The sequence below is a fragment of the Fusarium musae genome, chromosome 2 (genome assembly GCF_019915245.1).
Source record: "Fusarium musae strain F31 chromosome 2, whole genome shotgun sequence".
Classification (NCBI taxonomy): Eukaryota; Fungi; Ascomycota; class Sordariomycetes; order Hypocreales; family Nectriaceae; genus Fusarium; species Fusarium musae.
In genome coordinates, this window is record NC_058388.1 from 2993487 (window position 1) to 3006661 (window position 13175).

Below are 13175 nucleotides of genomic sequence, written 5' to 3' on the forward strand. Positions count from 1 at the left end.
TTGTTGTTGCTCCATTAACTTTTTCCCCCTATCGCGCTAAACTCAGGAGGCTGGTAACAGGGCAAGGATTCCTGGATGTGGCTTCTGGCACTATGTGTACCTCTCATCAAGCATTGTTCCAAGTCCTGCGTGTTGTGACAACAAGTGAGTGGTTCTCAAGCGTGATAATGGAACTATTTTAAAGGGTTGTTTCCCTTCATTTTGGCAGAGCCATGCAGCCTTACAATAATCTGTCGTGGGGCTGCGGAGATGTTGATGAATCGACCCAGCTTTACCCACTACCTTAGTACCTAGAGCAGCGTTATACTAGACATCATAATAGCCCTCTAGGGCCCTGTAGAGCAACGTGCAACCACCTATTAAGTTGATGAGCTATAGATACACAGTCGGAAGCAATGGCATTTGTATTTTCTTGCCTCTGTCTCATAGTTATGGATGCGTTCTGCAACACCACCACAAAGTAATTCATGAGATGAAACCACTCTGGATCACACCCCTTGTTTACCAGGTAATAAGAGACAACTTCGTTTCCTTGCCTCTGGCGCCGGGTAAGTCAATGTCCGCCAACGTGTCAGACAACTATTGACTCAGAACCATTCAGCGTCCCTGATAATGCGTTCAAGGTGTCTTTCAATGCATTGATAAGTAAATGCATGTTTCCAGGGCACTGCGAAGCTACCTAATTATACGTCCGCTGATCCTAGGTACGCTTACTGACTATGTGCCTGCTCCAATCTAATGTTCTGACAGCATGATGAGCTTATTATATTGCCAAAAATAAACACGGTATCGACTTGGTAGATTTGGCATGCCGATACCTCATTGCTGATTTTGAACCTTGCTTCATTCTTAGTACACTGGATGCTTGGATATGTCTAAAATGCTGCGCAACCCGAATCAAACCATGGTTTTAGAATCCTCATAATTCATACTCGGCATCTTCAATTGCCGGGTTTTTCTTGGTCGAAGCCAGCCCATTTCGTCTTGTAAGCTCTTGGGCTCTCGAAATCCTTGGACTTGCTAGACCACATCCCCTTTCGTTTCTGCTTCGCCTTCGCCTCAGCCCTTTCATAGATCTTTTGTCGTCCGCCAAACTCAGCCCCTTGCTTGGCTTCGTAAGTCGTTGCCATGCCGGCCTTTATCATCTCGAGACCCACGTCCTTGCGAAACAGCCACCGCCGCGTATACACAGTCGCGACGATTCGATCGTACTGATCTCGCCTGTAGACGTATGCGCGGACGTTACGTTTGCTGATGTAGTTACGCAGCCAGGCGAGAGCTTCGGCCGAGAACGGTTGCGCCGGCCGTCCGAAGTGGGCACATTCTGGGGCATCAACGCCAGCAATACGGATTGAAATCTGTCAAGCTTTGTCAGTATGGAGATAGGGCTACTTGGATCGGAAACATACTGTTCGGTCTTTCAACTCTTTGCGAGCTTCAGGAACCATTCTCAGCCAGCCCCAACCCAAAAGTCGACCGCCAGGCGTGTGGAAGAGGTGGAAGTTATCACCATCACCGACGCTGGTAACTCGCCCAAAGATGCTTCGGTTACGAAAGAAATTCGGGCGCACATATGCTGATCCGGGTATTCGGCGAACGTAATTTGTGTAGATATGTAGAGCAGCCATGCCAGCGAGCGGGAACAGCACAACAGGCGCCCATTCTCTAGCTGCATCGACAGGTGCTGATTGAATGCGGTTTATCGAGTCGGTCCATGATACATGCTGCCGTTTCGCTTCTTCTTGGAGTCTCTGCTCTTTCTCCTTGCCGGCATCCCGCGATCCGAACGGCCATATCATTGTCGTGGCGACCCTAGGGTCGTCTTTGTTGATGGTGTATCAGAAAGGGCGGCATGTGTCGGCGCGATCTTTCTCACCATCCTAAGGACCCTTGAAGTTCGACTACCCACCGCTAATTGGGGGTGGTGCCTAAGCCAAGTAACACGTCAATTAGGTGCCACTATGTGGAACTTAGGCAATATCTTTGTATGCAGACAACTCATATTCTGCCCAGCTTTCTGATCAATTAATTGTTCATGGTCGCGGAATTCAGATTGTAGTTCTAACAGTACCATTCGCTTGACTACCAACTACCCGCGACTAACCGCCCTATCTATAGGCTCAACAACTAACTGAATTATTGAGCAACGTCAGAGCAGATACTACCGTGGATACAGGATTCTAGTTTCCTTGCACCTTGAAAGTTCTGCCGCTCGCAGTCTTTCTCTCCTTCTCCTCGTTCTCGGGGCGAGCACGGCGCAGCACTGAGCACCGTTAATTATCCAAGTGCGCTGATGCAGGGGAAATGATTTACCTTGGAGGAAGTCAGCAGTTCGCTTCCGCATGCGCGAGTGAATATAAGCTTTTGAAGCCTTGATATGGTAATGGAAGTAATCGCGGAAAGTCTGAATGTGAGAGATGACCTCAGTCATGCGCTGTGGAGTTAGGTGCCGAGGGAAGAGGACTGCAGCTCAATTAGTTATCATATTGACGGTATTGTCTGGTAAAGCCTACCAAAAGTCACATAACCAATGTCTCCAGATCCAGTGTCTTGAACCCCCGGGACACCCTGTAGCTCGAGAGGGGCGTCGTTCCTGAACAAGACCTGGGGGGCATTCTGAATCGCTCTCCTTCGAGCATCGACAAATTCTTGGATGAACACCTTTCCAAAGACTCGATCGGTTTCTTCGCGAAAGACAGTGCTAAAGATGACGGTGACTCGGTCGTGGCTGGCCTTGACATATATGGCCTCCTCCTCTCGGTAGTGAATTGCCTTAACCTCGCCTCCCTCTCGAACGCCCTGAGGAGCTTCTTCGGAAGTAAACTTGGAAGCCTCCTCCTTCAATGCGTAATGCTCCTTGTAAGCTTGCTCGAATGGTGCGGCCATAGCGTTGCGCTTCAGGAGAGCGAATTTGAGTGCTAGCTCATTGCGTTCCTCTGTTCAATCGTCAGCATTGTTGGCCTTGACTGTGGACAGCACATCGCTGTACCCTTTGATTCCGGGAGGTTCTCCAAATCGACAAGAACAGAGAAGTCGAAGCCCGGCTCAACCGATGTCATGTAGTCGCCATACTCTCTCTGGAGAACTTCCTCAGCTCCATACTTGACAAGGTCGGGGAAACACCGTATTTGGATTGAAAGAAGGATCTGGGTCTTAGACTCGGGTGTCGAGATATGGAACGTAACGCCATCAAAGTCGCTGACCGTCTGGTCAATAGAGGCGGGAGGGGCTCTAACGTACAACCTGTAAGCTCATGGTTTTGAAGATCATTGGGTATGCATAATCTTACCCTGAGAAACGCTCCGTCAGAACCGACTGAATGAGCACATTTTGGTAGTCTAGCAGAAGCATCTTGTTGGTCGATTTTGAATGCTATCCCCTACTATCGTTGTTACTCGGAGCTTAGGTGGTATGCTACAATACCTAGGTGACGCCTGGGTAGTGGGGCTACGTGGTGAGCCTCAAGCTCCCAGCAGACACGTGACAAAGAGCTCCCGAGTGGAAACCGGTGGATAACTTTCTTATCGATAAGAAAATTTCCCTCTAAGTCACTGTACGTGGGATGGAGGAAAGATTCTAGGATCTTTGGTCAGAGACAAAAACTTAAGAAGGGCCAATTCTGGTCGCGACAGAGCAAAAATGGTGAAGTCTTACTTGTAAGTTAACGATAAATGCTTGACGACTCAATTTAACTCAAATTTCAATAGAAAATACGAGCATGGCAAGTCCTTCGGCGTCGTCGCCTCGCCGACCTCGAACATAGTGTGGTCCTCGAAAGACCGAACAGGAACCAGCGCGGGACAGGCGATCGTCGCAGCGAATGAAGAGGTTCTCTGTTGGGACATAAAGAAGGGCGAAGTAACAAGTCGCTGGAGAGATGAAAGATGTACGGTTCCTGTGACTGCCATCGCGCAAAGCAAATCCGACAGGGACGTTTTCGCTGTGGGATACGAGGATGGCAGTATACGATTATGGGATAGCAAGATTTCCTCCGTGATCCTCAACTTCAATGGTCATAAGTCGGCAATCACAAAACTCGTTTTCGACAAGTCTGGTGTCAGACTTGCCAGCGGCTCCAAAGACACCGATATCATCATCTGGGATCTTGTCGCGGAAGTCGGCCAATTTAAGTTACGAGGACACAAGGACCAGGTGACTGGCCTTCATTTTGTTGAGCCAGAACCTCGGGTCCAGGATGAGGACGATGCGCACGCGATGGTCCTTGACGGTGAAGGAACGCACGACGGATTCTTATTGACGACTGGCAAAGACTCCCTCATCAAGTTGTGGGATCTATCGTCAAGGCACTGCATTGAAACACACATATCGCAGACAAACGGCGAGTGCTGGGCTCTTGGATTGGCCCCAGACTACAGCGGATGTGTTACTGCGGGAAATGACGGCGAGATCAAAGTTTGGTCGTTGGACGCCGACGGCCTTGCATTGAGCGCCCGTCAAGTTGATACACCTGCTGCAGTCCGATATCTTCAGGATCGCGGAACATTACATCGACAGAGTAAGGATAGGACAACCGAAGTTATCTTCCACCCAAAGAAAGATTACTTTGCAGTTCATGGCTCAGAAAAGAGTGTTGATGTGTGGAGAATACGGTCCGAGGCCGAAATAAAAAAGGCACTGGTTCGTAAAAGAAGAAGACGTCGAGAGAAGGCGAAGGATGGGAAGGTCGTGGAGGAGGACACCAATGCAGAGGAGCCAGTGGATGCTTCAAAGGCAGATATTAGCGATGTCTTTGTTCAATATGTCATTGTGCGAACAGGAGGCAAGGTGCGCTCTGTTGACTGGGCCTCCCCTAGCGGACAAAGAGATCTTCACCTGCTGGTGGGAACCACAAACAACCTGCTCGAGTATTACAGCCTTCCATCTAAGGAGAAGACCGAAAAGTCAAAGAAGGACGACGTCCCTGATTATACAAGAGCGCTATCCGTTGAACTCCCCGGTCACCGAACAGATATCAGGGCACTATCGCTGAGCTCGGATGACAAGATGCTGGCATCTGCATCGAACGGTAGCTTGAAGATCTGGAACATCAAGACGCAGAATTGCATTCGAACATTCGAGTGCGGCTATGCGCTATGCTGTTCTTTCCTCCCAGGAGACAAAGTTGTCGTGGTTGGCACTAAGAGCGGTGAGCTGCAGCTCTTTGATGTGGCCTCGGCTGCACTGCTCGATAGTGTCGATGCTCACGAGGGTGCCATCTGGTCTCTCAACGTCCACCCTGATGGCCAGTCCGTCGTCTCAGGCAGTGCTGACAAGACAGCTAAGTTCTGGGATTTCAAGATAGTACAGGAGGAAGTGCTCGGTACAACAAGAACAACACCAAAGCTCAAGCTGCAACAGTCGAGAACACTCAAGGTTTCTGACGATGTTCTGAGCCTCAAGTTCTCACCGGATGCACGACTTATTGCTGTTGCCCTCCTTGATAACACTGTCAAGGTCTTCTTCGTTGACTCCCTAAAACTCTACCTTAATCTTTATGGTCACAAGCTTCCTGTTCTTAGCATGGATATCTCATTTGACAGCAAGTTGATCGTCACAAGTTCAGCCGACAAGAACATCAGAATATGGGGCCTTGATTTCGGTGACTGCCACAAAGCTCTTTTCGGGCACCAGGACAGCATCCTTCAGGTCGCCTTCGTACCTCACAACAATGACGGCAACGGGCACCATTTCTTCAGCAGCAGCAAGGACCGCACAATCCGATATTGGGATGGTGATAAATTCGAGCAGATCCAGAGACTGGATGGTCACCATGGTGAGGTGTGGGCTATTGCCGTTGCCCATAGCGGCAACCTCTTGGTTAGTGCTGGCCATGATAAGAGCATCCGAGTCTGGGATGAAACAGAGGAACAGATTTTTCTCGAGGAAGAGCGCGAGAAGGAGATTGAGGAACTATACGAGAGCACTCTTACGACATCACTGGAGCGAGACCCTGACGCTCAAGATGAGAATAATGAGGTTGCTGCGGCAAGCAAGCAGACCACAGAGACTCTCATGGCTGGTGAGAGGATAGCAGAAGCTCTCGAGATGGGCATGGCCGATCTCAACCTACTCAGAGAGTACGAGGAAGCCAAACTCACAAACCCTCATGCCCAGCCTCCCCAACGCAACCCCATCTTCCTTGCCCTCGGAAATATCACCGCTGAGGCTTATGTCCTCTCTGTTTTACAAAAGATCAAGGCTTCGGCGCTGCACGATGCTCTGCTGGTACTACCTTTTGCCTCCGTCCCCATCCTCTTCACTTTCCTTAATATTTTCGCGATGCGATCCATGAACATGCCCTTGACATGTCGCATCCTTTTCTTCATGCTGAAAACGCACCACAAGCAGATTGTTGCTAGCCGCACCATGAAGGCTATGCTCGACGGCATTCGTGTGAACCTCCGTGCTTCTCTCAAGCGCCAGAAGGATGAGATGGGAGTAAACATTGCTGCCCTTAAGGTGGTGGGTATGCAGATTCGTGACAAAAGCATCAAGGACTATGTGGATGAGAATTGGGAGGAGAACAACGATGAGAGGAATGCTAAGAAGAGAACGTTCGTTCACGTTGCTTAATTGGATGAAGGATTGATTATATGTACATAAGGGCAAAGGTATAGATTTGGTAGTATTATATCCTTATTATTATAAAAAAAAAATAAAAAAAATAAAAAAAATTAAAAAAATAAAAAAAAAAGGGATAAAAAAATTTAATATTGTCATTTGTCTAGCACCTTCTTGCTCCTTATCTATAACCTAGATACTAGTAGTCGATTTGTTACGAAGACAGGTGATATTGGATGTCATGACCTGACAAGACGTGTGAAATGCTTGACAATTGCTCGCCTACAATGAAGCTGCCGGTTCTTATGTGACACGCGGATTCGATCATGAAGCCCATCCTGAACTTATTTACTCCAAACCTTCATGTAGATGATCATATTTCCCAAGTCATTCCTGCTAGATGCCTGTCTATTTGTGAACGGCTTGGCTGACTGGAACTGAACATGGTAACTTATAGTGCCTATAGACTACACGTTGATCTTTCTCAAGTCATAAATGCGAAAGTCAAAGCTCAGGCTATCGAAGTATTGCAGGCAGGGAGAACCTTACCATTTAGTCAAGATTTATACTTCAAGGTAGTCGCTCAGATATGGTGACAACAAGTGTGGAAGCGAAGATTCTATATTAATGAAAGCTAGTTGGTTGATGCTTTGTCTGCATGATTGAACTAGACCTGAAATAGTCGAGGATACTTACGTAGTAATGATCGGAAAGCAAACCGACGAAGGAGAAACTATTGAATCATGGCCTCCTCCGATAATATTGCGAAGTTGGCACAGGGTAGGTCGGAATTGATGTATAGACTTCGTCCCATGATACCCCGCGACTCGACTACCGGGGGTCGTCTCCGACGGAAACTTCTTCATCGGGGGAGCAGTTCCGAAACCGCTTGCTTGCTTAAGCCTACAGCTATTTCGCCATTGAGCCAGCGAGTGAGCGTTACAACTGATAAAGCTCTTCTTGTAGCCATCCTTCGTAGCCATCATGTTCGCTCTGAGACGCACAATGGCCACTATGGCCCCTCAAGCTACGTCTAGCCTCAAGCAGGCCGGCAAAGTTGTCTGTATCGGTCGCAACTTTGCGTATGTTCACCCATGGCTCAACCACTATGACATAAACTGATGACTATCTCCCAGGGAGCACATTGCTGAGCTGAACAACACCAAACCCAAGCAGCCCTTCTTCTTCCTGAAGCCCACGTCTTCCATCGTCCTACCAGGCGAGGGTCCCGTTCTGAGACCAAAGGGCATTGACATGCACTATGAGGTTGAGTTGGCTCTCGTAATTGGAAAGCTCACCCGGGATCTTCAAGCCTCTGATACCCAGGGAGCTCTTGATGCTATCAAGGGTGCGTCAAACAGTGGGACTATCACGAATTCTGAAAGGCTGACTATCTCCAGCTTACGCTATCGCCATTGACTTCACCGCCCGCAACGCTCAGAATGAGGCCAAGAAGAAGGGTCTCCCATGGGACATCGCCAAAGGGTTCGATACTTTCTTGCCTCTGAGCAACATCATCTCTAAGACTGCTATTAAGGACCCTCACAATGTTGAGCTCTTCCTCCAGCTCAACGGTGAGACCAAGCAACAGGGCTCAACCAACCTCATGATTTACCAGATCCCTCGTATCTTAAGTGATATCTCCAAGGTTATGACACTCCACCCCGGCGATATTGTTCTTACTGGTACACCTGCCGGCGTTGGGCCTGCCGTGCCGGGTGATGTTGTTAGGGCGGGTGTGAGAGTTGACGGAAAGGAGTTGGAGGAGGGTGCCATTGAGATTCCCGTGGAGGAATCGCCTAGCTCATACAGTTTTGCTGAGACCTGAAGCTGAGCTAGTCGAAGTGAGTTGTATCATAGTAAGAACCCTCGACATGAGTGTGTAGAATATCAAGATATGAGAGGTATTTTTCTGCAACTACTACTACATCACCACGTTTCATACCCATACGCCGCCTCTTTGACCTTTTTATACAAACTTTTTGCTACATCTTGATGGATCACGACAGATTAGGATCCTGAATAGTGCCCGGCTTCGGTGCCGCATCAGCCATAGTACCACACTTGGAACAAGTCCTCTTGTCCTCACTGCTCTTAAAGTCTTGAACGGCTGCCTTAATTTGAGTGCCAAGGTCGGTGCAATGGAACGCAGCCTCGTGAACAATCTCACCACAGTCAGCGCAGTACCAACGCATACGATCGAGTGAGTCCTTAGGACGACGCTGCTCTAGGACAACTCCAACTGTGTTGGCGAAGCGGACGGGGTTGTGCGGTGTGTTTCCAGGTAGGAGAAACATATCACCTTCACGGATGATGATGTCACGGAATTCCCCTTCGTCGACGACTTTGAGCATCATTGCTCCTTTGTATTGGTAGAACCACTCGGGAGTTTGGTTGATGTGGTAGTCAGTGCGGGCATTTGGACCACCAACGATCTGATGACAATTGTTAGCCATGTTTTCGGCATGAAGCATCAGAGTATTAGCAAAGCGTGAGTTACCATGACACTAAAGTCTTCATTGTAGACACAGTAGTTGTTGATAGGGGGCTGTAGCAGATGGGAGTTTTCTTCAAGCCTGTTGTACTCATAATGGGTCGATTAGTGAACTTGCTCCATATTCTGCCTGTGTCTCTCCAATAATATAGAGTCAAAGAGATTACTCACCACTTTGGAAGGTTGACGGGTGGCCCAAGCATGATGAGATGGTCACTCGTATGTCCGCGTATGGAGATAGAAATGTAAGCAAAGATGGGGGAAAAAAATATAGGGGACAGAGGAAATGCTAAGAGGTAGTTGAAGTCAAAGATTGATAAGAGTGAGGCGCGTCAACTGCGGATAATTTGTAAGTTATGGAGGAGGTAAATAAAGTCTAGTTGCGGATGTCACGGGAGAGTTTGACTTCAACCAATTACATATAACGAGACTTTACAAGAAGATCCATACCAAGTACCTACTCAGGATAATAGAAGAGAAGCACCTTCTATTATACACTGATAGTCATCAATGAATGATGGAATAGCCGTGGTAGGGCTCCCCGCAGTTCCGCGGGACGGATAGTTGGTTCTGGGCTTGTTAGTCGTCGGGAAAGGTACAGAGGACGAAGGGGCTGTCGGAACGCCCCCCGCTCTGTAAAAGCCCCTAAGGTAGCCGAGACGAGACACTGTACTTTGGGCCTCACACGTTCTACTGCATCGAACAAAGTACCTCGACTGTCGTGTCATTCCATTACCCACCCAGCTTTCTCCCTTGTTATCGTTACCTATTTATCGACCGACCTAAAAACGAACACCACCGGTGATCTGAAGGGGTCCGCCTGATCCTGCGCACGTTTGAGCTGGTTTCATGAATTCCAGCAGCTCTACCTATATCAATACACTAAACCATCCGACCTCTTGGAAACTTCTGACTCAACTGCAACAGATAAAACTCCCCATAGCGATCAAACGAACAAATATCACGACAACACAATAACACGATAATGGATCACGCGCACATGGACCATAGCGGCATGAGCCACAGTGGGATGGACCACGGAGACATGGACCATGGCCACGGAGGAGGCATGAAGGATATGTGCAGCATGAACGTATGGCGCTATCTCCCCCTATCCATAGGTACGTGCAAATGCTGATATTGGTAGATGCTGTTCACTTGGGACACCACCAATCTCTGCATCGTCTTCCGCCAATGGCACGTTCGCTCGACAACCTCCCTCTTCTTCTCTCTCGTCGCCGTGATTTTCCTCGCCGTCGGCTACGAAGCTCTCCGTTCCCTCTCGCGACAGTACGAAGAAGCCCTCGATAATCGTGTGCGAGCCGCGCCCAGTAAGCTCCTCTCCCCTCCAAGACCGCATAAATACATTTCCTCCTCTCTGAGGAGCCCCAAGAACAAAACCAGAATGTTGCTTTCTATCTCCTTGCCTTGTCTGTGTTACTCTGCGGGAAATCGCCCTGCTAAGTCTTCCCGTGAGGTCTTGATGTTCCCGTTACTGAGTCGACTCCCATCCTTGCAGGACAATCCCAAGGACAAGCCGATCAGCGTGCTCACCTCGTCAAGGCTGTCTTATATGGCCTACAGAACTTTTATGCGTTCATGCTCATGTGAGTAGCCGAGTTCCACTGTCGTGGTCAACAGCTCACAATTCTAATAAAACAAGGCTTATTTTCATGACATACAACGGCTGGGTTATGATTGCTGTTTCTCTCGGCGCATTTCTTGGATATCTATTCTTTGGAAAGCGAACTTCTGCCACCAAGGATAACGCATGCCATTAGAGGGGCTGGGCGTTTATGAAACGGCCATGGTGAACCCAAAGGGCACGCAAAGTTTAAATGATTGCAAATGGAAACCTAAAGCTTGACAATTTTCAGCATAATCCACCACTATCATCAATGTCCAGTACTCTCTGCCTCTCTCTAAGCATCCTGGCAATACCGGAGTTAACGTCCGTCGGTCTTGTTTCTATTTCTATCATGTACCTTCAAAATCTCTACATCTTTGACGCATCGCCAGGTTCAGTCCGCTTTTCTGGAATCTTCTCCCCCAGATCCCCCAAGCTATCCGCATGGGCAATAATCTCCTCGTCGCCAAAGCTGTCATTATGCTCAAATCCAGGCTCCTGTGCATATGCAATTCTCGCTGCGTCCACCAATATTCGTGCTGTCATCCCCCATACCTTGAATCTCCCATCTGGTTCCTCTTCTTTTTCTAGCTTGTCAACCAAACGGCTTTGCTCGCTATCCCGCCGCGGCTTCGAGATGCTTTGGTTGTTGACTGGGACGTAAAAGTTGTGCACCCGCCAGGGGTGATCTTTCCAGTGATTCCAGAACCCATCGTACCATTGTCCTTCAGGCAGTGTCTCACCCGGGGCGGGAGGGAGATCTTGCGCCTGGAGGAAATTGTAAAAGGGTGCACTGAACACGGCAGCGACTTCGCGAGCATCGAGTCTGGGAATCATAGTTTCCTCAACAGTCGGTGCCGGTTCTCCTGCTGTGCGCTGGTCTGCATGGAGAAATGCAACACAGGGTCTCACGACGAGGTGTGTCCGAGCTAAGGAAGGGGGTAGATAGCAAAGATGCTCTACGCGGAAGGGTTTTGGAAGTTTGCTATCATCCATGGGAAGCCCAATCTCCTCCCAAGCTTCTCGGCGGGCGATTTGGACTCGTAACAAAATCAGTAAAGAAACCACGGTGCTTGAGAACAAACCCTTACATGGTGTCTCTTCGAGATCATCTGCCTTGCCCCCAGGAAAGGCAGCATGGCCGGAAAAGTTCCTCAGACTTGCAGCGCGCATGGTGATAACCACACGTAAATCGCCGCGACGATCAGCATACAGTAGTACTAAGACTGCTGCCCGCCTTCGAACGGGTAGACGATCCCATAGCGGGAACGGAGGGGGCTTGTATGCACGGAAACGAGCAATAGCAGCCTTGCGAGATATGATGTTGGTCAGCAATCGGCAGTTTGCATGTGAAGAGTCGCTCAAAAGACGCATTGAAGCAGCAAGATGTGAGATGTGCGGATGACAAGCAGAGCACAGGTGAACAGCTCGACTCAACTTACAGCGGACATTGCGTTCAAGGGCGCCATGGTCAAAGAGTCATAATACAGCGACGCCTCTCCGTGATTGATCAGCTCCTCCCTGGTAGCTTCGCGGATGCCCTTCTGTAGCGCCTCAACCACGTCAGCGTCGGTGATGCTGTGGCTTCCAGCCTGTGTCTCAGTTGAGGTCTCGTTATTGATAGAGGCTCCTGTTTCGTAGATCATGATGGGTGATCAACGAGGGCCGAAACTCTAATAGCCCAGAGAGGACAAGCTCAGTCACTGAACCTGCTTCCCAGGTGACGGGTCACTACAAGAATGTATTTCTTCTTTTCTTAGTCAAGTAGTTGTTAGTTTAGAGGTTGAGCCTTGCGAGGGAAGAGATAAGTACATAAACTGAAAGATGCCTCGGTCAGGAAGCCGCTCCGGCTCCGGATCTTGAGGGTCTGAATCTGCGGGGGCGGGGCTCCGAAGATAGGTAACCAATAAGTAAGTCTATGGTATGGGTATGGGAAAACAGCCCGAGACAAAGACGGCATCACGGGTTCCCATTAGGGATTGATAGGCTACAAAGGTATGGAGCAAAGAGACACATATTTCAGCAATAACAGCAGCGAAGTAAAGCTATGCCATTTCAATGTGAGCGACGAGAATAAGAGGGAAACCATCACATATCATCTATCTTAATGTTCTCGACAAACGACTCAAGCTCAACACAACTTGCTCGACAGCTGCATCTCTCACTTACCAGAATGTTCCCACAATCTTAAATCAATGAAGCAAACATATCATTGTCAAGATGTGTTGCGGATTAATATTATGCGACCTGGGGCTCTAATTCTGAACCCAAGACTAACCAATCCAATGGAAACAAAGTACAAGCTCAGCTTGGGGTTCTATGATTGCCGCATTGTAAAGACACATTAAACAATTGTTTCTTACAATCTCTTCTGAATCACAAAGGCAGGGAAATGGTAGTATAAAGAAACAACCAGGGTCTGCTGCTGAGCACTAAACTTGGGCCATGCAGATCATCCTTCATGTCAATTTCACTTTGCTCTCAGATCTAGTT

The 13175-nt window shown here is 48.7% G+C and overlaps 7 protein-coding genes across 7 annotated transcripts; 3 read left to right on the top strand and 4 right to left on the bottom strand.

The window, feature by feature from the left end:
* Window positions 1–941: 941 nt before the first annotated feature.
* Window positions 942–1799, bottom strand: LCL3 (putative endonuclease lcl3; the record flags this gene model as incomplete). The annotated part of the gene is made up of 2 exons (XM_044820557.1): window positions 942–1358; window positions 1410–1799. 2 exons carry the CDS (start codon window positions 1797–1799, stop codon window positions 942–944), a joined length of 807 nt encoding a protein of 268 aa, XP_044684857.1.
* A 381-nt stretch (window positions 1800–2180) lies between these two features.
* Window positions 2181–3351, bottom strand: J7337_002832 (uncharacterized protein; the record flags this gene model as incomplete). The annotated part of the gene is made up of 5 exons (XM_044820558.1): window positions 2181–2263; window positions 2314–2463; window positions 2514–2936; window positions 2990–3243; window positions 3290–3351. 5 exons carry the CDS (start codon window positions 3349–3351, stop codon window positions 2181–2183), a joined length of 972 nt encoding a protein of 323 aa, XP_044684858.1.
* Window positions 3352–3639: 288 nt separating this feature from the next.
* J7337_002833 (uncharacterized protein) lies at window positions 3640–6573 on the top strand (the record flags this gene model as incomplete). The annotated part of the gene is made up of 2 exons (XM_044820559.1): window positions 3640–3656; window positions 3708–6573. 2 exons carry the CDS (start codon window positions 3640–3642, stop codon window positions 6571–6573), a joined length of 2883 nt encoding a protein of 960 aa, XP_044684859.1.
* Window positions 6574–7545: 972 nt separating this feature from the next.
* Window positions 7546–8389, top strand: J7337_002834 (uncharacterized protein; the record flags this gene model as incomplete). The annotated part of the gene is made up of 3 exons (XM_044820560.1): window positions 7546–7643; window positions 7698–7909; window positions 7962–8389. 3 exons carry the CDS (start codon window positions 7546–7548, stop codon window positions 8387–8389), a joined length of 738 nt encoding a protein of 245 aa, XP_044684860.1.
* A 172-nt stretch (window positions 8390–8561) lies between these two features.
* Window positions 8562–9258, bottom strand: BNA1 (3-hydroxyanthranilic acid dioxygenase; the record flags this gene model as incomplete). The annotated part of the gene is made up of 3 exons (XM_044820561.1): window positions 8562–8996; window positions 9062–9137; window positions 9227–9258. The coding sequence occupies 3 exons, from the start codon at window positions 9256–9258 to the stop codon at window positions 8562–8564; spliced, it is 543 nt and encodes a 180-aa protein (XP_044684861.1).
* Window positions 9259–10040: 782 nt separating this feature from the next.
* On the top strand, window positions 10041–10666 carry J7337_002836 (uncharacterized protein; the record flags this gene model as incomplete). The annotated part of the gene is made up of 3 exons (XM_044820562.1): window positions 10041–10148; window positions 10203–10386; window positions 10575–10666. The coding sequence occupies 3 exons, from the start codon at window positions 10041–10043 to the stop codon at window positions 10664–10666; spliced, it is 384 nt and encodes a 127-aa protein (XP_044684862.1).
* A 385-nt stretch (window positions 10667–11051) lies between these two features.
* On the bottom strand, window positions 11052–12328 carry J7337_002837 (uncharacterized protein; the record flags this gene model as incomplete). Its single annotated transcript, XM_044820563.1, has 2 exons — window positions 11052–11990; window positions 12125–12328. The coding sequence occupies 2 exons, from the start codon at window positions 12326–12328 to the stop codon at window positions 11052–11054; spliced, it is 1143 nt and encodes a 380-aa protein (XP_044684863.1).
* Window positions 12329–13175: the final 847 nt, after the last annotated feature.